At 38.2% G+C, this 26,957-nt stretch overlaps 4 protein-coding genes across 8 annotated transcripts in view; 2 read left to right on the top strand and 2 right to left on the bottom strand.

The window, feature by feature from the left end:
• The window catches only part of LOC142975279 (1-phosphatidylinositol 4,5-bisphosphate phosphodiesterase classes I and II-like), a 58,113-nt gene extending 55,404 nt beyond the window's left edge, over window positions 1-2,709 (bottom strand). For all 4 annotated transcript variants that reach the window (XM_076118022.1, XM_076118024.1, XM_076118025.1 and 1 more), the window contains exons 1-2: window positions 2,351-2,709; window positions 1,585-1,731 (exon numbers count right to left, since the gene is read on the bottom strand). In XM_076118022.1, the coding sequence (XP_075974137.1) occupies window positions 1,585-1,731; window positions 2,351-2,446 (243 nt within the window). In that variant the 5' untranslated portion in view covers window positions 2,447-2,709. The remainder of the gene's footprint in view (window positions 1-1,584; window positions 1,732-2,350) is intronic.
• A 1,358-nt stretch (window positions 2,710-4,067) lies between these two features.
• Window positions 4,068-8,528, top strand: LOC142975633 (la-related protein 7-like). The gene is made up of 9 exons (XM_076118605.1): window positions 4,068-4,136; window positions 4,245-4,555; window positions 5,066-5,233; window positions 5,523-5,819; window positions 6,017-6,058; window positions 6,199-6,529; window positions 7,447-7,568; window positions 7,785-7,877; window positions 8,245-8,528. The coding sequence occupies exons 2-9, from the start codon at window positions 4,253-4,255 to the stop codon at window positions 8,449-8,451; spliced, it is 1,563 nt and encodes a 520-aa protein (XP_075974720.1). The 5' UTR covers window positions 4,068-4,136; window positions 4,245-4,252; the 3' UTR covers window positions 8,452-8,528.
• A 329-nt stretch (window positions 8,529-8,857) lies between these two features.
• On the bottom strand, window positions 8,858-13,600 carry LOC142975282 (VWFA and cache domain-containing protein CG16868). The gene has a single exon (XM_076118028.1). It carries the CDS (start codon window positions 13,384-13,386, stop codon window positions 9,802-9,804), a length of 3,585 nt encoding a protein of 1,194 aa, XP_075974143.1. The 5' UTR covers window positions 13,387-13,600; the 3' UTR covers window positions 8,858-9,801.
• Window positions 13,601-15,330: 1,730 nt separating this feature from the next.
• On the top strand, window positions 15,331-26,948 carry LOC142975280 (uncharacterized). Of its 2 annotated transcripts, none has more exons than XM_076118027.1 (9): window positions 15,331-17,043; window positions 17,127-17,271; window positions 18,136-18,264; window positions 19,358-19,561; window positions 19,963-20,106; window positions 20,749-20,804; window positions 21,111-21,220; window positions 21,580-21,643; window positions 25,474-26,948. In XM_076118027.1, exons 1-9 carry the CDS (start codon window positions 15,365-15,367, stop codon window positions 26,642-26,644), a joined length of 3,702 nt encoding a protein of 1,233 aa, XP_075974142.1. In that variant the 5' UTR covers window positions 15,331-15,364; the 3' UTR covers window positions 26,645-26,948. The 2 variants fall into 2 exon arrangements, with proteins under 2 accessions (XP_075974142.1, XP_075974141.1); XM_076118026.1 differs by having other exon boundaries at window positions 21,108-21,220.
• Window positions 26,949-26,957: the final 9 nt, after the last annotated feature.

Raw genomic sequence — 26,957 nt, 5'->3', positions numbered from 1 at the left:
TTAACCACATTACAGTTATCTTACCCGGGACATCGTTACTTTAAAACTGGCAGTATTTTTAGGTTTTTTTTGTATTAACTTTACTGTAAGACTAACTAGTATATGACAATACTGCAGAATTATTGCTGAAACGCTCTTTCGCAATCGTTCTGCGCCAATATCATACATTACAAACGCAGTTCCCCATTTATTAAAACGTCGCCCGTCTGAAGCATTCATGATTTTTTATTGCCCCATATTTTATTCTATTTCCCCTCAGTGCAGCTACGGGAATTCATGGCGGGCTATTGGCAAAACGTAACAATATAAGCTGTCCAATAAACTTTCATATCAATCACGCGAAAATTGATATATGACAGATGACCCTTGTAGAATATTTGTGGGACGCGGAAGCGAAGAGAGGTTCCTATTATACGTGTATACTTTTTTAATTTGTAAAATGTCGCATACATAAATATATTCTACAGCATTTTTCTACGAAATAAGTACAGTTTGATCGTTTTTAAAGTAAGCTGGTAAAGTTCTGTACTTTACCACTAATTTTCTAACTGCGTGTCTGTTTGTCTGCACGTTCGCGATAGATTGAGATGGGGTTTTCATAATAGAGTGTTTCATTATGAGGTTTTATGAAAATTGGTAAAAAAATGGCGGAAAATTATGGAAAGGACGATACTGTTTACTTTTTAGTTTCGGGACATAAGTGATCTACTCAATTTCTAAGCTTTTCGATTTCCCTGAATTTCTTCGCTATAACGCGATTGCTGAATACAGAATCGCTTGTCTCAAACATTATTAAGCATCTGCCGCTCTATAGAATTACTATGCGAAGATTGCATTGTAAGAACATCGTACGCGCGATATTATGCACTGTTCATTAATCATAATAAAATGGTTGAACTGCCTAAAAAAACAGAAGTACTGAACTTTAATGCTTCCAAAAAGCTATCTATCTATAGACATAGACTGAGCAGTGATTGTCATTAGCCTTGAAGTCTATAAAACTAATTTGATTATCATTCTCATAATTTATAAGATACTTTTTCCTTAAACACAAATGATCATAAAACCACAAAATAACATTTGAAAATACCTATAAGACTGTTCATACCTTCCACAGGTGAGTTTTATAGCAGAACCATAACAAATTCAGTAATAAAACCTTATTATGTCTCATTACTGAACAAAAGACTATTCATTACATATTCTAGTATGAAATGTTAGGTAGCCTGCTAAGCAATGAAGATATCTTACTATTATAATCATGAACTATTGTATTATTTTTCCATTGTGTTTAAAATATTCTAGACTTTGTAATGTCTAGGTTAAACATATAGAAAATATAGAAATAAATCAAAATAATGAAATTATGTCACACTCAATTCCAAAAAAGCAGGTATTCAAAACTAGAACCTGCAAGACTGGTTCAAAAGTATTTTTTTTTTAATGTTATAATGCCAGTGACATTTCTTTTTCTAAAGTTTTAGGGACTTTGTAGCATACAATTTAGATTTTTTATTTGGCTAAAATATTTGAAAATTAGAAAATTTTAAGAGGCCTAGAAGTTCTTACTGTTTATCAACTTACCTTTGGTACTTTAGCATGTCCTCCAGTCCTGACATCTCTGATGGTGGCAATGTCCAGCATTTCCACTTCCATGTTCTGGTCAGTCCAGTATAGGAAGTAGCCCTTAGGGTCCACCCGCAGGGTGACTGGAAGACCTGTGCCTGAGTCCTGTGAGACAAACAAATAAGTAAATTATTTGTTTTTAGATAGATCTAGTTTTACAATACAATACTCTTAAATGAAAAAAATATTTTGTAAAATTAAGGATTTACTCACTAAATAATATACTTATATTTTTTTTAAGTGTATTAAAAACAACAAAAAAAAGTATTTATAATAAATCTACCTAGCTTCTTGGAAATTTTGTAAGGTGCTACATAAATACCTAGTTTGAACTACAGGCAATAACAGTTTACACAAATAATAATAAACAAGTAAATATGATCAATACTATGGGTTTACCCATGCATTGTCACACTTTAAGTAAACTATGAGAATATAGGGAAATAACAATTTGTATATTTTTCTGTGGATTATACAGTGTGAGTTAAATAACAAAATAATATTGTGAGCAATATCTATGCAAAATTATAAACAAAAGATAAACACACTGTCCCCAAGCCAAAGGATAACATGTAACAGATTCAAATAAGAAAGTATAATAACAAAATAATATGAAACATATGCTCCTGCATTTGCATAACGCCAACAGACTGTGAGATGTCTGTCAACATCATATACAAAACAGTAACATTAGGAATTTGAAAAAAATAATATAAAAAAGTACCTCATCCCACTTGATGAATTTCTCTCCCTCCTGTAAAGCCGTCGGCACTTCGAGGGACTTTAAACTAACTTTAGCTGATCTCGCAACCGTAGTCATCGTGAATAATAAACACAATTATGCGGAAATAATATCACTATTGTAGATCAAAATCATCTTCGTCTCTCCGCACAGACCTATCTGAGAAATCTATGAATGGCACACTCAACGGACGCACACCGAATGAATGCACACAAATTACTATTCGATATTAAATCAATAATGACTAACATATTAGAACATTGTACACGATAAATAACACCTGCCTAATTACTAACAAACAATGATTTTTCCCACATACTCTATCTCGACAGGACCACCAAAAATCCAGAATGTCAAAATGTACTAAGCACCATAGTGAGGTGCACTCACGTTATCGACTGTTATCGATATTCGATATACATTATAGTGATACATCGATTAGTAAGTACCTAATACCGAAACGAGAAATCGTTTTTTTCATTACAATAAAATTTCAGACATTTGCGTCATTCTAGTGGTTAAATATATACCGTAAAACGGGGTGAATAGAAACAATTTTCAACTTTGTCCTAAAAATTTGTAGCGAATAACTTGTTATTTTTATTGTCAGGTTGTTTTATATCATGTCCGGCGCCATGAAGAAAGAGTTAAAACCATATTTGTCCAAAAATATGCATAGTTTTACGATATTTCATTAAAAAAATGGTCAATTTCTATTCACCCAGCGATAGGGGTGAATCGAAACGACCAGAGGGGTGAATGGAAGAATTGTGTTTTAAAACGTTTTTTCAGTTAACAATATTGTATCTTTATAGATAAATATACACCTAAAGAGATAAACACTCCAAACAACTCATTAGAAAAGAAATTCCACTTTAAATCCAAAGTTTTGAAAAAAATGTATGGACCATTAAGGCATTCGAGGACGGTTGACTTTGAAGCAATTTTTTGGGTATAAATATCAATTTAAACATTTAAACAATTATGACACCGCAGAGAAGTAATATCGACGTGTAATCATTTCAAATTTGAACAAAATTCTTAAACGAGGAGTACTCAAACATTGGGCTTAAAAACTTTCCTGATTTTTTTTCTATTCACCCCGCGAATTCTATTCACCCCGTTTTACGGTATTTGTTTTGACGGTTCCCAGGTCAGCAAGCTTAAATATAAAGCACTTTGGTTAAAATTATGTGAAGTGCATATTTTTTTCACGTTATCGAATCTTTTATATGAAAATATTATAATAAATTCGTCCAAAAAATGTACAACCAGATAACTACTCCCAATTTACCGATTCATATTGTGACTTTAATAATGTTTTACAGTTAAATAATTTGTATAGGTATCTTTAAACCAAATATGAATAACACATCACTATCTGTAATGTGCCACTGGTAAAAAAAGCCACAGGTAGTAGACTATTCGTTCAAAAATAATCGACTAAAATTAACGGAAATAATTAAAATCCAGATAAAGAATTAATGGTAGCAATGTTTATAATATTTAAAAGCTTTACTATAAGACAATTTAATGTCTCATGAGATATCCTTTTTTATGATGGACGAAAATAGTTATATTTTTCTGTTTCAATAGGTAGCACTCCACAGCATTGTATTAGTATTTAGTCGATTTTTACTATTTGCGTGACTTCAATCCGCATTTCTTTATTAAATGACTTAATGTGACATCTGTCATTTGTCATTCGTAGGTTGCGAATTTCGTTGCAGGACACTGGACAGTCTTTGCAATACTTCTTGTTTTCGAAGTAAGTTTCTTATTTGTACTAATGAATCATAAATAAATTCTACGTCCGTTATAAGTTAGTTTTATAAGATACAAGCAATTAAAATCATTTATACGTTCAATTTTGCAGTATTCACAATGACCGGTACGGAAACAACTGTTGTTGAGGAAGCTAAACATGAAAACAGTCCGAGAAAGCGGGTACGACATCGTAAGAAGCAACTTTACGAGAATATCCTCAAACAAATGGAGTTCTACTTCAGCGACGCTAACTTGTCCAAAGATAGATTTCTAGGAGGCCTTGTAAATAGAAATCCGTATGTGCCTATTGAATTGTTTCTGAAGTTCAATAAAATTCGGTCTCTAACACAAGATGTTACTGATATTGCTAAGGCGATGAAGAATTCTACACTCTTGGAACTATCAGAAGATAGATTAAAGGTAAGAAGCTTTCTTAGACTATAAAGCAACTTCTATGATTCTTCTTTTAGTTCTAATGAAATATTGTAGATGTGAGTTTTACCACCCTGATACTGTCACAAAGATAATTAACAGTATTTTATCAGCCTGACACCGAAATTCTGTGCTGTCATAAATGTAGCAACAGGTAGGTGAGCCTGGTGAGCCATCTGGTAAATGGCCCATTTTGGAATGCAACAATTCATGTATACTCCAATTAGTTTACAACTACATTGATGCTGACTGTGCTAAGAACATTCTAGTTAACAACAACAGTCTAGTTTTAGTTTCTGATTTTGACATAATACTCTGATTTTTGGAACTGTAGGACTGTACTAGTATTTGATTACATGCCAAAAGGTCCCCAGCCATTATTAAAATGAAGGAAAACCTCAATACAGTTGGCAAAAAACATGATAAGTACATGTTCTCTGTATTCATTGGAGAATATAAAAAGGATGAAGTTGTATATAAAAATGTATGTTTTTTCAGGTGAAGCGTAAAACTCCAGTGCTACCTTACGATGCTGACTCCAGGACTGTGTATGTAGAGTCTATACCAGTGACAGCAAGTAGGGAGTGGCTGGAGAGAGTGTTTTCTGACTATGGGCAAGTGGCATACATCTCATTACCCAAGTTTAAGAACTCACAGAAGATTAAAGTAAGTTATGAACTTTTTTTAGTGTAATTAGTTAACCTTAAAATAAAAAAAAAATCTACCATTCATTGATTGAAGTCAGTTATAACTACATTTAGCTTAAAAAAATACTATTAACATGGTTAAAAGCTCAGTATTTTCTATATAAGTGGTTGTAGTTGAACTGCCTTCATACTATTGTAAAGAATGCCTTCCTATTCCTAAATAATCTAGTAATATGTGATTTGTATTATTTGTAAAGATACTTATATTATCACTTTCTTACCAGACAAACATTTTTCTTTAATTCCAGGGTTTTGCCTTCATAGAATACAACAAACCAGAAGATGCCCAGAAATGCATCACCACCTTCACAAAGATGGGTTGCAAACTCCCCACATTCATGCCTCCAGAAGACTTATCTTCTATCAAAATGTTCTCAGTAGATGAAACAGTACATGACACTCATGATAGTAAAGAAAATAAAGAAGAGTATGAACCTCCTAAGAAGAAGAAAAAGAAGGAGAAGAAGACACCGCAGAAGAGTCTTGAGTTGAAGTTGGGGAGTGAGTCTGATAGTGAGAAGAGAGTAGAGACTCCTACTCCTACTGTGAGTATTTGTTACCATGCATTTAAGCTTCATTTCAGTCATTGTTCCTTTGACACCTTTACCTTCACCCCTTGCCAGGAATGCCCTTGGACAGGACTGGATTGAACAAAATATATATTGTTGTTTCTCTTTTGGGAGTAAAAATCTTTGGATTGGCTAGTATACTGCATTAATAAAGTTTTGTTTCATTATTTTAGGAGGAAAACAAAAGCATAGTGAGTGTCACAACACCTACAGAGGTAAGTGCATATCAAGGCTTATTAATCAAAAAGAGCTATTTTTTAAATAAAATTAATCTCTATAATACAATATTAACTACAGTTTATTCATACCATTGAATATCCTGTATAACTTTATTCAAACTGCTTTTTATTTACAGGAGCATAAAATATCAGATCTAGAATCAAAAGACGAGATGACAAGCCACGACGAAGGCAAGGACGGCGACACGCCTCGGAAGAAAAAAACAAGAAAACGTACAGCAAAGGAAAGAAGTAACGCTAAGAACAATTTAACTAAAAACGAAGCCCCTAGAGGCGCTTTATGGGGTTTACAAGTATTATCTAAAGCAGAATGGAAGGCCCTTAGAAATAAATACTTGAATTTACAAAGGAAATATATGAAGGAGATGAAAACTAATATGCATAGTCAGAAACATCAGTATTCTAGCATTCCTGCGCCGGCAGCGCCATCTGTTGAAGCTGAGACAGGTTTGTGACTTTTTATATTTCTGGATTCGTCATCTCTTTTTTTCTCACGAGAAAGAGATAGCTATCAAACATTTTGTTAATCTAATCTGTTTCGTGGGAAAGTTTTGTGCTTATTTCTTATAGCCGACCCGCGCAACTTCGCTTGCGTCACCTAAGAGAATGGGTCAAAATTTTCCCCGTTTTTGTAACATTTTTCACCCGTACTCTGCTCCTATTGGTAGTAGCGTGATGATATATAGCCTATAACCTTCCTCGATAAATGGACTATCTAACACTGAAAGAATTTTTCAAATCGGACCAGTAGTTCCTGAGATTAGCGCGTTCAAACAAACAAACAAACAAACAAACAATCAAACAAACAAACAAACAAACTCTTCAGCTTTATAATATTAGTATAGATTGAGAATTGAAAATAAATTGATATTGTACTAGTTTATGACCACCAGTATTGGAAAATTCCTATAACTGTCCTATAGATGTGTTGGGGATTCTATTATATATATATATCAGCTTAGCCTTTTTTCCAAATTATGTTGGAGTCGGCTTCCAGTCTTACCGGATGCAGCTGAATACCAGTGTTTTATATGGAGCGACTGCCTATCTGACCTCCACAACCCAGTTACCTGGGATTTAACACGATACCCTTCGGTAAGACTGGTTGTCAGACTTTCAAGCTTCTGACCACTGTTAACGACCGTCAAATATCTTCGAAAATGACAGCCGGGACCCACAATTTAACGTGCCTTCCGAAACACGGAGGAACTCGATATGTGTTAGATGGTCACCCATCCACAGAACAACCTCGGCAAGCGTGGCTTAACCTCAGAGATCGATCCTCGCGGCTGTCGTTAACTAAGCCACGAGCTCCTCTGGGGCTCCTCTGGGGATTCTATTATATATATGTTATTATTTTTCAGGTATACCATCAGATGAGCCGGAACATGCTAAGAAGAGTGGTCCACCAGAGAAAATACCTGGAGTATTTGTGAAGGAGATCTTACCTGAGCCATGTTTAGACATAAGACTTACCAAAAGAACAGTAAGTTTTTGAACGAATTTTATCAATATTATTTAGTAAGTAAAGCTCAAGAATTTGGTAAATCTACATTTCAAATTGACAGTAAAAATGGTGTGTCTAAATCTACCGACTATTCTGCTTTCCTGTCTGAACTATGATAGCTTATATCTTAGGAAAGTATTGTTTTGTTTTTTTTTTTTCAATGTGCAATAATATTTATATTTGCATTTTTTTCAGATCAGAAGCAACATTCATGCTTTACACGTTGATGTGAAAGAAAGTCAAACTGAAGCTATTATTAGGTTCGATACTGCCAAAGCTGCCGAAGAGGTAACTATTATCTATATCTTTTCACTGTACTTTCGATATAACAGCTCTATAACATAATAGTATACTTGCGAGTTGGTTGTGCAGTGTCATCTTCAATAAAGCAGTAAAATAGAGATTTGAAAAGATGCTGTTATATGCATGGCTGTAGTGTAACAAATATTCTGATGACAACCATTGTGTAGACCATTGACAAAGCGTTACCTTCGAACACCCACTAAAAACATAAGCATAAGGCATATATTTTAGAAAAATCAAAACGATTGATTATGCTAGAAATCATCAAAGAACCTTTCACATTGATCCCGAATACTACAAATCATACTCTAAAAATGTATATTGTACTAACTTAAAGCTTATCGTATTCCAGTACTGCGCAAACGCAACAAACCACGCGCGCGTGCTCTCCGGTCCTGAAGAGCAAGAGCAGTGGTCCCGCGCGCTCGGTGCCATGTCTCACCGGCGGCCCCGCGGCCGTTGTCGCCTGCTGGCGCAGCATGACACGCGCCCCGCGCCCGCGCTGGCCCCTGCCTCGCCACAACCCACTCACACGCATATACGCTTCGAAGATGAATAAATATTGATCTATTTACTGCTAAATGTGATGAATTTTATGTATAAGGATATTGTTGAATATATTCTAAGATTCTTGTATTTAGATTTTTTATTTGGGTCCTGCCTATAACTACTAAAGGATTACGACGACTTCAGTGTGAAAAAGGTGTCGTGGTTGCATTCTGTTCATCAATTCTGTCATCTACAGTACTCAGAAATTCCTAGTAATTTACAAAAATGACAATATTTTATTGTCAATACAAACTCACTCTGTATATGAACCACAGACATTGGAGACTCCAATAAATCTCAGATGATTCAATCCGACTAATCCAATAAGCCATAATATCTGGTATAATAAATGAGAATCAACTGAAACACATACTTTTTGGTATTATAACAAAGTGACAGGATAATAAAACCATACATTTTACAAAAGAAAATGTATTACATCAAATTAATGCCAACATAGAGTTCAGTCTTAAAAATAAGTTTCCTTATATCTTAGTCATATAGGAGGCACTGGCACTTTATCAAAAATTAATTTATATCTTACAAGCTACTACATAAAATACAACATATAAAAACTTACTCGATTTCTTATTCACCTGTTTAATACAACCTGATTCTGTTCCTTAGGACTTAATTAAGCCGCCATTACACACAGAGGCTACTAATTACAGAATACAATATTTTTAAAAGTATCTTACGTATGGATAATTATCTTACGTAGCTATACTCAACCCGCGTAGTACGTAGAATGATTTTTTCAATATTATTTTTATTTATGATTCCCACGTTGATAATAAAACAATAAGTAAAAAATAAAATATCTCGCAACCACAAACTAAGAAGTTTTACGGAGTAGGAAATAGCTGCCGTGTTTATGATCTGACTGATATGTCTACGTAACTCCAAGGTTGAGTACAGCCAGTATTAGCCCTGCAATAGTAGTATACACATACGCTCGCATGTTTACATCACATCAACACACATAAAACAACTGTCCGTCTGATCTAAATGAGGCCATTACAATCATTAAGATTATCTTGATAAAAGATTAGATTAAGTACCAAGTATTTAACAATTATCTATAGGTATGTATACATCGAAATAATTTCACATTGTCGGAAGATTAATACGGAACATCAATAGTCAATGTCATAGAATTATAAAAAAATCGTATAACAAATTACGTAAAGAGCACCAAATTTAAGTTATCATAATACTTGTGATACTGGACGACTAAAGCTAAGTACACGAACAAATTAAAAACATCTGCAAATAAAATTTATCACATAACCGAACTAAACACGATATTTTAATGTAATAATATGTACATAGAGGTAGATTTATTTAATCGACTTAATTATTAGGGTGCTTCCATATGTCTATGCACAGTCACAGGAGCTAAAACACTATTTTTCCCGCAGGGAAGAACAGTTATGTTTAAATCAGCTGCTTTTAATCTAGGCTTGATCTTAGCGGGTAAGGGGCAGCTAACGTCAGACTTCGTATCATCTGACAATACGATAGGCTCATTTACTGAGAAACCAGTAGCCTCGGAATCCTCGTGGGGAGTCATGGTAGAATAACCATGGTCAGAACCGCCTGCGGTATGCGCTCTCCTGTACCCTGTCACAACCCTGTATGGCGAAATCGGAGCTTCGATCTCCATGGCTGGCAACAACTTATCCTGTCCAGACTGGTCATGCATATCATCTGATTGCAAATGACTCATCTGAACGTCAGCATCGTGCCAAGTTTCCGCCGGACCATCCACGTACAAATTATGGCAACTGGCTGTGGTGACGTTTTGTCTATAACAATACATCGCCACAGCAATAACTAAACTAACAGTGACTATACAACCTGCGACCGGACCGATGGCCGAATAGCTGCCAAAAGCGTCTCTATTCACGTGACCGAACGTGCCTTCCCCATAAGGAGTGACAGCGCCTAATACACCGTTAAAACAAGTCGACTGTGATGTACAGAACGGAGCTGACAGAGGAGTCCTGCCATCAGTGTCTATTTGGCACCATTCACAACCTAAAACACCTAAACAGGAAGAATGCGACAAATAAGTTTCGCATTGGAAATCAAAACACGATTTTAAATTCTCTGCAAAGTTATGGAAGTAGTGTGACTTATGATTATTGTTTTCTAACATCATGCCACAAAGAGGGATATCTTGATTGAATCGTGATATGTTTGCGTTGGGACATTCGTAGAGTTCGGAGCTGCATTCACAGGGGCATTCGCATTCCGTTTGCTCCATGCGATTACAATTAAGACATAGTCGATCGAACATGCTGCAAGGACAGAATGCCCCGACATTGCAAGACGCGTTCACTAACCCTATAAAAGCGTTTGTTCCTGGTATCGCGGCAATGTAATAATGAACACAATGATCGCCTGACACTACGTTAGAGAGCACATTGGGCAGTGACGTATTAAATTCGTAAAATCGCTGTATAGTTTTGTCAAAGAAATTATTACACAGTCTTTTTGTAACGAAACCTTTATGATTTAACATATCAATCGCAATCATAGACTCCTTATGAGTGATATGTTGTTGTTCAATAGGCCCAGAACTATTAGGATCCATCAATCCAGGATGCGATACTAAGTAGCCTCTATTGTTCATGATAAAACACTTAACATAAGACATGGCACAGAGAGGTAAGCTATCTATAAGTAATTTGTAAAGGAATCCCATAGTAACATCCATTGAAACAACCATAGTTGGATAGAAGGAACTTTGTACTGCATAAGAAATAGACACCACATAGCCTGCTCCACCAACATCTAAGTTTGGAGGAGTCAGGATTATTTTGCCAGGGTTTTCTAAAGCATAAGTGTACCATGGTCTCCTGACTGGTTCATAGTCATACTCCAACACAGTGCCTGGAAACATAACCAAGACTCCACTCTCAGTTACTGCATACCTCCTGACAATGTATTTGGAGTATGGTCCATGTAAGTGTTGTCTCTTATAAAAGGACAAAATTGAGTTCAAGAAGCCTACATCCTGCTGTATCTCGTTTTTGAGACCAGGATTAGAGAGAAGACCATGAGCAACACTCTTTAAATAGGCCAAGTAGTTCTGCATATATGTGACTGCTTCCTGACCATCACCCATGTCATACAGATAGGTAAATGGTGACTGAAAGCTTGAGGGACTCAAATATACAGTGCCCTGATCGATAGTAGCAATCTGTTTGAAATGCCTACACATCTTGCCAGTTTTAGGAGGAAATAAATCCAGCCTGTGGAACAATATCTCTTTGTTACTCCTAGTGAAAAATATATTAGTTTTATTGAAAGCTACCTCTTCTTTTACTTCAGATACTATGCAAGCTATGTACAAATTCTCAATCCATCTCCAGGAATAAATAATTGATTTAGTAGAGTTCTGTTCAGACATGGTTAAGTTGCCAGAACTGTTGGCCAACATTTCAGCTTTGACAGTACTAATGAATGAGTATGTTTCCACACTCTCTAGTTTAGTGAACTTGATTTTTTCTGAAGCAGATTCTGGCCTAGGAAAGAAAGTATGCATCAAAACAGTACCTGTAAAATCCATAACAAATGCTCTTTTTCTTTCATTACTGCCTTTGAAATATACAATGTCTTCAGCTAAGTCAGACCAATACAAATCTAATCCTAGAACACCATTAGAAGTTGGAAGTACTAAGGAGATCATGAAGTCTCTTTCTGTTGCTTCCCAGACTGGGCCTTCAATCTTGATCTTTCTGCTGTCGTAATGTCCGGGGAGGAGTGAGATGAATGCTGAAGCCACTTGTCCTACCACCCCACTGTCATTGATGTGTAGTCTCATTACTGAATGATTGTTGGCATGTGTGTTGTGCCACTTGTCTATGTGCAATATACCCAAGGAACTGTTCTTATCCACTTGATTCTCATAGATAAGTCCAATAGCAAACTTTAAACTCTCAATTTTGCTCAATGAAAATGGAAAGATCTTGAGCCAGACATCATTCTTCAATACTTTTGTGTCTGTCAGGAATATGAAGAGTTTATTATTGGGTAAGTTCTTTTCTAGAAGTAGTTTCTTCAAGTCTTTGTTTATAGATAGAGGAGTGACATTAGCTGGTGCAATGTCAAGAGATGATAGGTATTCTCGTAGTAGAAGTTTATTGTTCTCTGTAGCATTTCCCAAGTCAGACATTCCATCTGTACTGCAAGCATCTTCAAATTTTAGGAACTCAGTCATGTTTGTGAGCTTCAGTGCTAGCATGTCAGTATCCTGCAATGCATATGCTGTCTCCTTGGCCACACTTATAGCATGTTGCAATGAATCCTCCTTCATATTGTTGTCTATTATAAACACTACCAGTTTGGGGTCTGGATGAACTATCTTATGATACAAATACCTCAAATTAGAATGAGGCATTGTCGCACAATCCCTGTCAGTAGCATAATCCATATGTGATAAGAAATATTGTCTCTTAACTTTTAAATCTTTGAAGCGACCCAACATTTTATTCTTTGGGTCCTGTGAAGGCAGGCCATCGTATACATTGGAACTTTTGATAAATACTGACTTACGAATAGAGTTGAATGGACAAGGATGCGTGAAGGACGGAGTGCTGTTGTCGTTTATAACATTGTTCATGTCAAGAAGTATGTTCGTCGCCGAGGATAGTTTATAGCTGAGTTTGTCGACGATACTGGCCAAAACGTCATTGTCGGACGTCTGGTAACGACTTACTTTGTAAGCGGTTCGTATTTCAAAGTGCGCTGTGTACTCGCTTCCGAGCTCTTTGACCACTATTTCACTAAATTTACTCGCAAGAGTGTCTGAAAGTTTGCGAACGCATAATTTATAATCACCACGACTGTTAGTCCTCGTACAATTATCGCTCTGAGCGAGGATCACACGGACGCCGAAACTCGTCGTAATCATAAATAACAGCGATAAAAGCTTCATCTTGTCGGCATCGGCATTATCTTTGATCCGCACTCACACTAGAATTATCACGGTAACATATTTATGTTGAAGTATGTCCACAATATTATGCACATAGAAGTTTTCACATGATTTGCATTGGTAGACTTCATCGATAACTTATTATTTATTTGTTTTAATTTACAAGAAGAACCAAATTCTTCACAACAAGACACACACTCACTCGAAGACAAACAAGGCAAAGCTGAAAAATGACATTTAACAAAATAAACATGGCGGTCGTACGCACACGTTTAGTTATTGCTATCACTGTACCATAAACTCTTATCTATACGAAAATAGATAAGGATCTACGGTGCAGTAATAGTTTTAGATTATTGAAATATTAGACGAAATCATTTTTATGAAATATTAATATAATTTATACTATCAATTTAAGAACCTATGACAGGGTATGTGACAAAAATGGAAGCAAAAGTCCTATGCATCGTACCATGGTTGTCCAATTTGTACATGTCCGTACCCAAATGTACCTACCTGACAAAAAGGTATATACCTATTAGTTAAACCAAGTTCTAACAACAGAGCCAACTATGAGCCTAGACAAACTAAGGTGTTCCTATTATTAATGCTCATAATGGACCTACTTAGTAGGTACATTTATTCCTAGTTGATTGATAGTAATAACACTACCAGCGGGCTAGAGTTTATGGTTTTAAATACTCATTAACATATATTATTCAGCTGCTCATCATTTAAATAACACAATAGGTACATGGCTAGATCATCGTACTGAGCCAACAATACCGTCGGCTCGGTGGCCTTAATCGGTGGTGTTCAACCCTTTGTGCTTATTACTTTATCCAATTATTAAAACGTAGAGCTGCCTAACTTAGTTAGTCGTGTGGTCTAGCTGTCTGGTAATTATCATATACCTACCTGACAATAATATCTAGCGTAACAAAACATTTAAGAGATGACTATCATTAATAAATCATCATATTATTATCAGTCAAAACATCGGTCTGTCGATCGGGAAAGGCACCTTACTATTATTGAACATATTATACAGGTCTGGCTGTCTCATTTATGTCCATGTCGCTTTTGATTAATCGAACGTTAAGTAGGCAGCAAGTATTGGCAGTTAGTTTCAAAATGTCCTTCTTCTGGATACATAGGTACCTAAACCTAAGATCTATAAATAGTTAAAAAAATAGACAATACCATGGATCGATTTATAGTTTGACAGAAGAACCCTAAAAACTCAATTAATTTGTAAAAGTGTTCGTAACAAGAAGTTTAGCAAGTCGCTGTGCATTGTTTGGTAACGCAAACCAAGGTCTTCGTCAGCCTTACCATACGAAGGTCTTGGCCTTGGTGTCAGAATGGCCTTAATTCTTATCAAAGGATTGATATAAAGCTTTCGCGTAATCGAAAAAGCTACCACATAGGTATATTTCCACCACGGAATATTGTTCACGAATAAAAATCCGAACAATTGGATCGGTATTTAGGTGACAATAAGTAGGTAAACCGAATCGTTTGCTGCGGTAGTCATGGTATTTTTATGGTGGCTCACCTACTTATTTAATTAAATTTACGTCCTCATTAACTTCTTAGACATAAGTTATTCGAAGGCACGGAACAAAATATTATAGGTGCTATCGGCAGATGTAGGTTACTTAGGTATGCCTAAGATTTTCTAGAAAATTACGAACGAAATATGCTTGGTACCTACCTTTTAATATAATTTCCTAGCTTTAATACTTACTTTTCTTTACAACTTTGGTATAGCTTTTGAGTCTAACGTTTCGCGTAATTTCTAGTTGTACGTGTACGTATTATTTATTGCCTCTAAACTTACGGAAAATGAAACATTCTCTGTAACTTTCGTATATTTTCATGCAAATTAGTATTATGCTAATAGGTAAATGTTATTATGCTGGTGGTACGTACATGCGAATGTGTTCACGTGTACCCGTAGCGGTTACACGTAGGTATGTGTTTCCATCGATTGGTCAGGGGCGGCGTGGCTTACCGTCCGACCATTAACCCAGTTGTGTGGCGCTACGCGGCCCGACCGGGCACGCGAGCCCGTCGCCCTCAGTCCTACACCATGCAACTGCCCGAAACACCGCCGCCGCCTCTCGCTCCTCTGTGGGACCGTGTGCTCAGGGCCCGGGCCCTACCTCCGGACCTCGATGTGGAGCTCCTCTACGTCGCTATCAGGGATAGACTCACCCATCCCGAATGGGAAGTCCGTTTGCATGCGCTACGAGTCTTGGCAGATCTTCTACCGCTTTCCGGGAATGCTTTGGCTTTTCCCTTCGACCAAGTTGTGGACAACTTAGGACATAGCTCACCAAATGTCAGGAAAGCAGCGTTGGATGCCTTGAAAGTTTTCTGTACTCATTGTGAAGATGTTGAATGTGCGGCGCGAGCGATCTTAGACAAGTGCTCCTACCACAACATCAGACCTCATTCTGCGAACATTGACACAAAAGTTAACGTGATCACTGGCTTGATATTATCAATACCTTCCGTTATGGGAATATTAAAGAGAAGACATCCGAACCTGGACATGTTTCCAGTATTTCAAGTTTTAGGTGAGAAGTTGTTCGATCCGATGCACAGAGATGTAGCGCAACGATCTATGCTCAAACTCAGAAGAACATGTGGGCCGCGAGATTATATGATCAATCTATCTCGATTAGATTCTAAGACTCAAGATAAGTTTCGAAGTTTATACGAGACATACGATGAAGATTCCATGGATGTCTACTATGCTCCTAAGAAAACCACTTATAGGAATAACAATAATAACCACCAACCCTTAGTTAAAATAAATCATATTTACAATAATTCTCACACAGGACCTATTAGATTATCGGCAGATTCATCCTCAGAGGAATCATTCGGCCCGATACCGTTTTACAATAATAATTATGCAAAAGTGATAATAGAAACCGAAATTAAGTTTGATTCTGACACTGCCATTACAATGACTGTATTAGAAGAGAATGAGACTGAATCAGAGAAGAATACTGGAAGCGAAGATGATTATGATAGTTCAGATCGAAACATGTTAAAGTATAGCGATGGGGATTCAGAAGATACTGATGTAGTCGTCAAAAAAGTGCGTTTCGGAGGTGAAAGTGTAAAAATAAGGACCCCTGATAGCGACAACTTAATAACTAGTGAAGAAGACAACAACGTACAAAATAAACCTCTCATAAAAAAAGATAATTTCAAGGAAATCATGGCACCTGTTACGCCAACCATAGTGAGTCGAATGAACGAAATAAAACGTGAGGCATTCGAACGAGAATCTCAAATGAAATCCATAAAAAAGAGTGGCATACCTTTGCCAGTAATTCAGAATAAGGCGCAAAAACAAAATTCAGTGGCTAAATACAATGGAGTGAAATTAAAGTCGAAATCTTTGAGCGAACTTTACGATTACTTCAAAGCGAAGAATGATGTGCAGGAAAGTAAGATGAAAGATATGTCTGGGCTCGCTCTGTCTATGGCAGAAGTGAGATCTCCCGAGAAATCTGGTCGCAGTTCCCGTAGTCCTGTGGAACCTCATAAAGAAGTGGAGGTATTGCACAACTTGCAGAGGAGTCCTACGGTATCCCCACGTCGACAACAGACGCGTGTACAACTGGAACGAGACGGGTAAGTATTTCAACCAATATCTGAGATATGATAACTTACTAGAGTTAGTCATTTCTCACGGAATATTTTCTTTTGGGACCTAGGTTTGTATTGAGCCTACTGGCATCATCGCCGCCTAAGGAGACTGATATACTGACCCCTCGGTCTCCAACTCCTCTTCGAGCTCACTACGACTGGGAAGAACTGGACATAGTACCTCAACACGTCGCAGATCAGCTGCATAATACGGTAATACAATCCATTAAAATTGCCAAATTAGTTGAAAGTGCCATGAAACCAACAGGTTACTAAATATTCAGTGAATTTTCCAAACAGTGTAAGCCGTCTACTTTAATTTGTATTAATGCGATTCCACGAAAGTGTTTAATTTGCTGCAAGGTTACGAAAACTTGAATATGTATTCCACGATACAATTTATATAATAGGTAGAAATAAATATATAAACTGTTGTAACAGGGGTGCGGTGGTTGGAAGTTTAACCTATCGTCTTTAAAATGCAAAGCTTTACAGGAATGTGAAGGATTTCTTGTCTAGACATTTATCATATTTGTATGAAACATTGCCGTCTGTGGTCTCCACGAGGCGGCAAGTTATTGTCACGGCCGCTAGCTGCGTGGGGCAAGGCTTTTAATAGCTGTTTCATCGGTCTTTATTTTTACTTTATTTGGGTAGGTAATTAATTCGATAAAACCATTTCTAACTGTGCATAATTAGTAGGTTAAGCACTAAAATATTTCCATTGCCTTATTACACAGATTAGCTTAGTAGAAATAAAGTAAGACCGCTTCACTGTACCTACCTACTTAAAAACTTAACATTCTGTGCAAGGAAATAGATATAGAGGATAGGATAGTTAACATAATAATCAAACAAGAATAATATCTACTTTACACAGTGGTCAATGTAACTTAGAATAACTAATATTAAAAAAAAAACCAGGGCTTACAGCTGAAAACTGGAAGACCACTTAATTTAATAGGTGTTCAAAAATCCTAACGTGACAAAAACAGCATGTTTACAAGCAAGTAAGTACGTCAGCAACTGAACTAAGCATACGTAAGAACTTGCTAATTTCCCTTGGTCATTCTCCAGGAGAACTGGATAGCAGCAGTTCGTGCGGCCGACCAGCTCCACAGCACGTTGCTCGAAGCTAGCAGCGTGAGGAAAGTGGAGCCGGCCGCCCTGTCCCTCGTGCAACACATGTGGGCGCTCAGCGATACGGTAATATGCCCTTATTGTACACTTGTAGAGCAATTACTGATATTATTCTATTGGAGAAATGCTAGGGTTCGCTTACAGTAGTCATAGAAAATTAATGTCGTATTCAAGGGTTTTTTTTTGATAAATTTTGTAAATGCATCGTCTTCCGCTATTACGTAATAACGGCCTAAGTAAGGTAAGTTAGTTAAATTAGGGACATTTTATTGTCATTATTACAATGGATATTTCAAAAAAGTAAATCTAATTGTACTCTTTGTTTACCCAAACATTCAGAAAGCTTGCATTGCTTTTATTAATTACGGAATTCCCCAGGGTTCGCTGCTTGGGCCCATTTTCTATTCCGCTTTTTGTCGAATTAACCACCAAGGTGTTTAAAACAACAGTTAAACAACTAATAAATCAGATGCCTAACAAATTTAATTGCGATTTTACGACTACCACTATTGTCGCCATAAACCAAACTGCGAATTATCTAATGGGCATGAACCTTATTGGTCGCGTGTCGAACAACTGATAAAGTACAGTATTACTTACAGACTCGAGTGTTATGCAGACAGCTATTATAATACACTGCCACTACATCGACTACATTCCCCACGTCTAGACATAGAATTTCAAAAAGAAGTATCTATTCAAATGAACCACCCACATCAATTGTGGCGATAACCTGAATAACCTAGTTTTTATAAAACTGAATATTAGCATAGCCAAGGCATAGTTGAGAGGCGAGATAGTAGAAGTAGGTCCCTGAATAAATATTGAAATGCAATTAGATAAACGTTGAAACATTTTATAGAATAATTGTAGGTATAGTTAACGACTTACCTAAATTTTCAAAAATTAACGTAGGTTAGTATAATTTTTACAATTTATTTTACTCAATATGCAGTAACAGCATTAATATAATATATAGCAATTTTAAAAATAGATCTATCTAAGATTTTTTGTAAAAGGACTAGGAATAGGAATAGCATATTTTAATACTGTTTTAGCAACCAAAAAAAAACGCTCAAATTACGTTCGTTAAAAACATTACAAATTTGTTCAAATCGCAGTTCCTAATATCATTAGTCTTTCTTTTCTTTTCTACCAGGTGGCGGCAGCAAGGGCCCCAGCTGAAGGTGCAGTCTGTGCGCTAGTGCGGGGAGCGAGCAGCGACTGCGCCCGAGGACTCCTGCCCGCTCTCATCTCCCGCATGGCAAGAGAACCGTTACCTGCTGCATTACCTCATGCTCTACTCCAACGACTAGCGCTGCACCATATTGTAGATCTCATATTTGATCCTGCTATGATTGGGGTGAGTTATTTCTACACATTTTAAGTGAGTTTTAGGTTTTGTTTTGATGAAAGATTAGATTGGAAAATGAAAACCTTTTTATTCTTTTTGTGGCTTAAGGTCGTGAGTTCGGCACAATTTAAACATGTTCAGTTTAATTGAAGTAAAAAGAAAGTCGTTTTTAGCATGTGGAAATTAATGTGTCCTCATGCTTTTGAAATAATCAGTTTTTGCGTTTCCAATGCGTAGATAAATCATATCGACTTAAAATCTGTAAGTAGATACTAACTAGTATTACCTAAGTGTTTTTTTTATAGTTTTCGCTAAAGGTTGAAGTTACTAAAATAAAGTTCCAAATCGAACCAACAATTCAGAAATTATTGAATATTTCAATTAATCGCCTATTTTCATTGTTTATTTAGGTGAGTGGCGACAAGGAGTTAGTGCAGAGCGCTCAGCTACGAGCAACCTTATGTCTCGCCAGAGCAGCAGGACCTGCCGCTGTTCTCTCCGCAGTCAGGAGACGACTGGCTGGAACTGCCAGAGCTGATGTATTCTGTAACAAGGTAATTCAAAGTTTAATTTAAATGGGGACCTTTTATGACCCTCCATTGAAAAAAAATATTGGTTTGCCCGACTGAAGTTTACTTGCGATCTATTTTCTGATTTTTGCGATAGTGATGCAAATGAACCGATTCAGAATTAAAGCCTCACATTTTTATATGTATATCGTCAATCATATACATTAATTATACATATAATTAAGCATATTTAAGGGCATCTCAATTAGTAAGTACTTCTTTTCAGTATAAATCATTATTCATTTTGATAAATCACTATAATTTCAAAGAGATTTACGCAAACATCAAAGTCACGTTTTGAATACAACTGCGTAGCATAGGTGTTTATTTTGTCAACAAAATCGATTAGTTCGGACTAGACATAAGCTTTAATACCTATACATACAAACCTATTTATCTAGGTTATACATAGGCGTATGTACGCAAATGAATGTTGAACCTAATGGATCAACCGACCAAATTGGAATGACCATTATAAATCCTTGTTTTGTGAATGAAATTTTCCACAGACTAATGCGTGCTATTATATAGGAAATAACGAGTAGTTAGTGCTAGTTATATTATGGATAGTTTTCTTTGATAAACATGATTATATCGATTAATATAATTGGATGTGTTTTCCTGCAGCTGAGAGAGCGGCTGAGTCGACCTGTCGAAAACATACGACCTAGTCACGTTGCTAGGTAAGTAGACTCTATTATAACTCTTATTCTTCAGTGCTTTTATTGACATTATATGATTAACAATAAGCTTTACAAAATAAGAAATACCCCAGGTTCAACAGAAAAAAAACAAGAATAACTGCACCGACTCAAAAAAGAACTTGATATTTAACTTGTGCTTTAAAATGCTTTAAATTTTTCTACCAAGTGGCTCGACCGCTTTAAGTATGTAGGTACTTCTAGATCATGAAGATAGTTTGCTATTGTAGATAAGCTGAATAGATTTATTTTTTATGACTTTTACAATATCCTTCTTTCCGCTAGAAGCTCTCAGCTGCCAATACCAGTGAGACGTCGTGCGAGGTCTACGCCGCCGCCGGCTGCACCACCACCGCCCAGGAGACTGAGGCCTCTCCCCGACTCTGCACCTTTACCAGGTACGATGAAAGAAAACTATGTAAAAGTAACTCACTGATTTAGATATATAATTAAGTAAATTATCCTTATTCCTTAATCGATTATATAGATCATCTCTTTCTACATCCCAGACTATTCAAAATAATTAGAAGCAAGCGAAGGTTCAATAGAAATACGAATTATTAGTGTACAATAAAAATCGCATGCAGCTTTGCTCAGAAATCTTGAAGAAATCTAAACTTCTTAATACAGATTTCATCTTTGTGGGAACATCAGGCCTCAACTCACTCATTTTTAGAAGACTGATGCCAAGCAGTGAGACTGCAACGGTTTTGTGTAAAACCATTGCATAATTCTCAACGGTATATTTCTTCCTCAGGAGTATCCCAGCCAGGCCGGGACTACATTCTGAAGCCACTATCGCCGATTCCTTTGAGTGACAGGTACGTGAAAAACTGTTAATTTAATAACTTGAAAATGTAAGTGGAATATGCTTTTCTTCAAGCTAAGCAGCTGGTTATTCTTAGGGCGCCTAAGGAAGTAACCGTTGCAGCTGACTATAACTAATTATTCTGTAAAAGAACGTAACAGCTTTATAGAAATAATTATGCAATCATGTAATTTTTTGCACTTGCTGTAATATAGAAAATGTATTGATTTCCAATATGTACTTGTTAAGCTTTTGCAAATTGTTTAGCATAATAATTTTACCGTGGCTCGATGCTGTAGGACGAATAACCGCTTAAAATAAAATCTTTCTCGATGCCTGAGATAGGCTTGCGGACGACATTAAGGAAAAACAAAAGTGTTTCTAAAAGTCGTACGAGTAAAATCTTAGTTCTACAAATATTTTATAGGAACATAAAGCTATTTTCAAACTTTTAGCAGTTTGGTGTATGAAATTAACACGACATTTTCGAATTCATTCTTAATTAGCTTAAATCTATGTTTTAATCTACTGTTTCTTGTCTTCAATTAAAGTATGAGTAAATATACTGAAGGAAACTATGATCGGCGATTTCGTGACAGTCTTGCATAACTGATAGTGCTTTAAAACAATTATTCTTGAAGGAATATTGTATCTTACTCATACTTGGTAAGAGTGCGGGTCTCAAGACCCAAACCCCTTTTTGTTACGGTAGAAGATCCGCATTCAGTAGGTAGAGAAGATCCGAATTCAGTAGAGGCGAAGGGCTTAACGCAAGTAAAATGGACCTCCTTTTTTAGATTTCATTTAAAATAGACATCAAGTTCAATAGTTTGAACTTATAAAGTCAAGTATAATCCGAGTGGAGTGACTATTGACCTTCGCCACCGTGTGAACTGAATCACCTGGACGATTTATATTTATTAAGCTTCAGCCTACGACGCTTTGTAAAGACGTGTTTATTTCAGATTAGTTTCATTGTGCTGTAGGATAAGTATTGTAAAGTGGAGTATTATATGCTTTGAGCATTTACAGAAGGGGAGAAACTAGGGTTTTGTTTCTCGCAGTTTAAGCTTTTTCCGACCTTTAAATGGGTTTTTCTTTAGGGTTTGACCAGGGTACCGAGAAAACTGATGTAACTTTTTTGCTTGTATTTGGCCCTGGCCAGTCTCGGTAATGTTCCTGGGCACGACTGTATTTGTAGAAATTAAATCATTTCTGTTAGTTTGACAATTTTCTTTATAAAGTAGGTTCTTTTTGCAAACGTGAGATTTGTTCGTTTATAAAGATTGTACTGTAGCTTTATTGGGGGATTTCCAGTCTTTTCCAGTTTCAGTTTGAGCAAACTAGGTGTACCTATGCTCTATTAAATGCTAACAGTAACAAGGAGGTTGAAAATGAGTTATAAGAAATTCCTAGTCGCTTTCGTAAAGTTTTAAGTAAGTACATAATTGGTTAATTAAAAGCAAAGTTCGAGCTATTCTGGTAGAAATATGAGGCTAGACGTAATTAACAGGTACCTAGTTTAGGTAACTAGGTACTTTTGTTCGTTCTGTAAATAAATAATTAAGTTTATCGTTTCAACGAACTGTCCTAAATATCATTAGAAATTGTTTAAATTCGATTGTGGTTACCATTTCGTAGAGCTTTTGTAGAGCTTACAGTTTGATGAAAAACGCGTTTGATTTTCTCCTCCTTTAAGAGTACGTACTTACTTGAAATTGTCTTTTAAGTGCCCTTTCCTTAATAATGGTAGCAACCTTCGCTCTAGTGTTGGGATATTCTAACATCATCCTGATATAGACCGCTCTAGAATTTAAAATATCCACCATGGGCTTCTATAACTATCGAGAATGCAACGCTCTTCAGAAAAGTACAAATTTAGGCTCGAAATCCCTCTTTTCAGAAGTGACCACGTTTGCAAAACCTTCGTCATAACCTAATCCAAACTCTTCACGATGAATCAGAATGAATTCGTGTTCCAATTTCGTTTCGATTGCGACGATAACAGCTGACCACCGATGGTTATCTATGTAAATGTACCCGCCAATTACTATAGCAATTACACCCTGAAGTCAGTCACCCCAATCTGAGGCCTTAAACAATCGATATTAACGAATAATAGGGTGAAACACTCGTAACTTCGTAACGCTTTTCAAGAAAACAAGTCATACGACCTCGAAGGAAATGTCAACCGTCAAATAAATACTTTTTTACCATGATATATTGAATTTCAAGAACAAAGTAGTTGTAAGTAAAGTTTTGGGCGCGAATAATGTTGTCGCGTGGCAACGAGACATGACGCAATCTTGTTTAGTTTGAAGATCTACAGGCTAAAATAAAGTCTTTAACTTGTCGTTGGCACTCAGCTAGAAGCTTGTAAATACTTTGCTTATACTTACCTACAAAGAGTGTAACTTTAGGAGCGTGTCAAAGAACTTTTGTCCCCTCAAAATAAAAGATGTTCAGAATGCTGCATGAATAACACATGGCTTTAGTAACATTATAATGATTTCGCGTTAATCCACTTTCGGTATAAAGTTAATCAACATGATATTGCTGAAGCAATCAATACGTGTTCTATTATTATAATCTATGAAATCTTAACGAGAACCTCTCTAAAATTCATAGATTGGCGCAGTTCATTGTAGTTTACACCGCTAATAGTTTTGCCCTTTAGCCCGCAGCAAGTTCAATACCAAAATATCATCAAGAAATAGAATGTAATTGATTGGGCAAATTGATTACCACGCGAGTCCGTCTTGGCGTCAATAATAAATTTCCTTCAGCCAAAGGTCTCATGAAGAGTGACATTTCATTAGGAATTAAAGAGAATTACTACCTTACGAGTTAATAGCCCTTTAGGACGCACTGTAAGTGTAATTGTATGTAACATGGTAGCGTGCGACCACTAACCTACATTTTGAACTTAAATTATTGGCCCACTTCTATTCAGAGCGTTTATGAACGACAGACGACCTATTTCTGCTATCGTTGGATCGCCCTACTTTCGCGCTCAGCAAACACCATCTAACAGTTAATAGTCCTTAAACGCCGATTAAATGTTAAAAGAAAATTATCGCTTGCCATGCTGCCTTGACGTGTGGTTACCGCCTGGAGAAGGTTGCTAGATTAAGCTAGAATATTCTTACCTAAATCTAAATATGACAAAAAATGCAGTTGGACAGGTATCAAACACCAGTGCCATTTGGTATTCTTCAATCTTGCGATTGGAATTTGATAGAGTTTTGTAGAGCCTTTGTAAGCTCAGAATCTGTTGAACATTCTTTAGTTTTCCTGATAGGGAAATGAAGCTACGAATTTGCAAAGTTAATACAGAAAGGATAGGGATTCTAGAAGCCCACGTCTATTGCTCTACATTAACCAAAGCTTTTGAAATTTAATATTCTGACTCATAGGGGTAGTCATATTACTTTACTAGCTTCTAGTCGGTGACTAATGACTCTTTTACGGAGCGGTAAGAATTCCGTGAACGTCGGCTAATCTGCATAATATGCAGGTAGTACAGTAGGTACGTGGGTTCATCAACATAGGGCCAATTGATCGCGGGCGGTAGGCAGGGTGTGCCGCACGTACGGCGGCGTGTGGCGGCGCTCGGCGTCAGTCGCGGAGGCGCCGCGGCGGCTCGCAGTCGCCGGCATGCTGCGCCTGTGCTGCTGCCCCCGCCCCGCCGTCGCGCCCTCCCCCGCACACGCGCTCGCGCTCGACCTCGTCGCCGACCTGCCTCCCCACACGCGGTAATTTACAGCACCGGCCGTCGCGTAAACAAACAACCACCCGGCGCCGTTGAGCGTGACGCATTAATGTATTCATTTATGTTCGCAGGGATTCGAGCGCGCTCACCAGCTACGAGGATGGGGACACCGAGAAAAAAGGTTCCGCCTCCAAAAACGGTCCAAACGACCACTTGATCCTCGGACCCACCACCGAGCTGACCATCGTCGCCGACGAGGCGACCGACCCTCAACCCCCGTCCCCTCGGTCTCTCTCGATTCGAGTCGAAGACTACTCCGAGAGATCGAACGTTTCCCCGGTCAGCGGAAGATCGCATCTGGAAGTGCCGCCGCCTTCGATCGGCGGAGGAATCGACGCCGCGTTCGGCGAACAGAATAGTGCCGGAGGGACACCGCAGCACGACTCCCTCGAATCCATCAAAACCGTAATAGAGGAGTCGCCAGTCCGAGCTACCCCCAGTGCGCGACCTACGCCGACTCCGCCGAAGAGCGTCGGTCCTTCGCCCGCCCGGAGCCGAAACCCATCGCCCGATCCCGTGAGCGACGCGTATGACCCGCCGCGAGCGTGCGAGAGGGACGTTCGCACCGCCCTCGCCGAGTGCATAGTGCCGGCCCGGCACGAAGACTGGGAGGTCATCGTCAGCGGCCTCGTCGAGACTGAGCGCCTGGCGTCTGACCCCGCGGCACGGGCCCCCGCTGCCAGCTGGCGAGCCGCAACTCGCGCCACAGCGGCGCACGTCCGCTCGCTACGCTCCCGCGTGGCGCGGGCAGCGTGCGGCACGCTGGGGGCACTGTTCGAGCACCGCGGCCGAGCGCTCGATCCAGAACTGGACGAGGCGGCGGGCGCTCTGCTGGAACGCTGCGCCGACGTCAACCGCTTCCTGCGTGCCGACGCCGCCGATGCCCTCGTGCGCCTGGCGTGCGGTGGTAGTGACGTGCGCGCTGTGTCCACGCTGGCCCGGCGCGGCGCCGGTCACCGCGCAGGCCCGGTGCGGGCGGCGGCAGCGCACGCCCTAGCGCGGCTGGTGTCGGCGGGTGGCGCGGCGCGGGCCCTGGCGCTGCCGCCCGACACGCGCACGGCGCTGCTGCGCGCGGCGGGTGAGATGCTCGGGGACGCCAGCGCCGACGCGCGGCTGCACGCTCGACAACTGTGCCTCGCCCTCGGTGAGGACGTCCGGTTCCGCCAGATGCTCAAGGAAGCGATGCCCCCGTCGCGGTATCGCGCCATCGAGAAGTACGTCGATAAGCTACGGTATCGATAGCCGTAGAAAGGAGTGATCCCTGCGCGATTTGTATGTCCGTCCGCTGACCGTTCTTCTTGAACGCCGACTTTCCGTGTTTCTCTCGTGATGCGTGACGTCTGCTCGGGAGTCGTCGATACGATTATCCTACAAAGTGTACTTAGAAAAATTGTGAAATTATGACTGAAATATGCGAAAGGTATTTTTGTAGTTAGTAGTAAGTATTAAAATGTAAATAAAAAGTTGTATTGTTATCCTCCAATGGAGCGAACTTTATTAAATGGCGATTAATTTATAAAATTTTATTAGTAAATAAATATTACGATGAAATTTT

This window comes from Anticarsia gemmatalis, chromosome 9 (assembly GCF_050436995.1).
Source record: "Anticarsia gemmatalis isolate Benzon Research Colony breed Stoneville strain chromosome 9, ilAntGemm2 primary, whole genome shotgun sequence".
Classification (NCBI taxonomy): domain Eukaryota; kingdom Metazoa; phylum Arthropoda; class Insecta; order Lepidoptera; family Erebidae; genus Anticarsia; species Anticarsia gemmatalis.
Note: the sequence above shows the minus strand (reverse complement) of the source record. Positions and strands in the feature narration are given on the sequence as shown.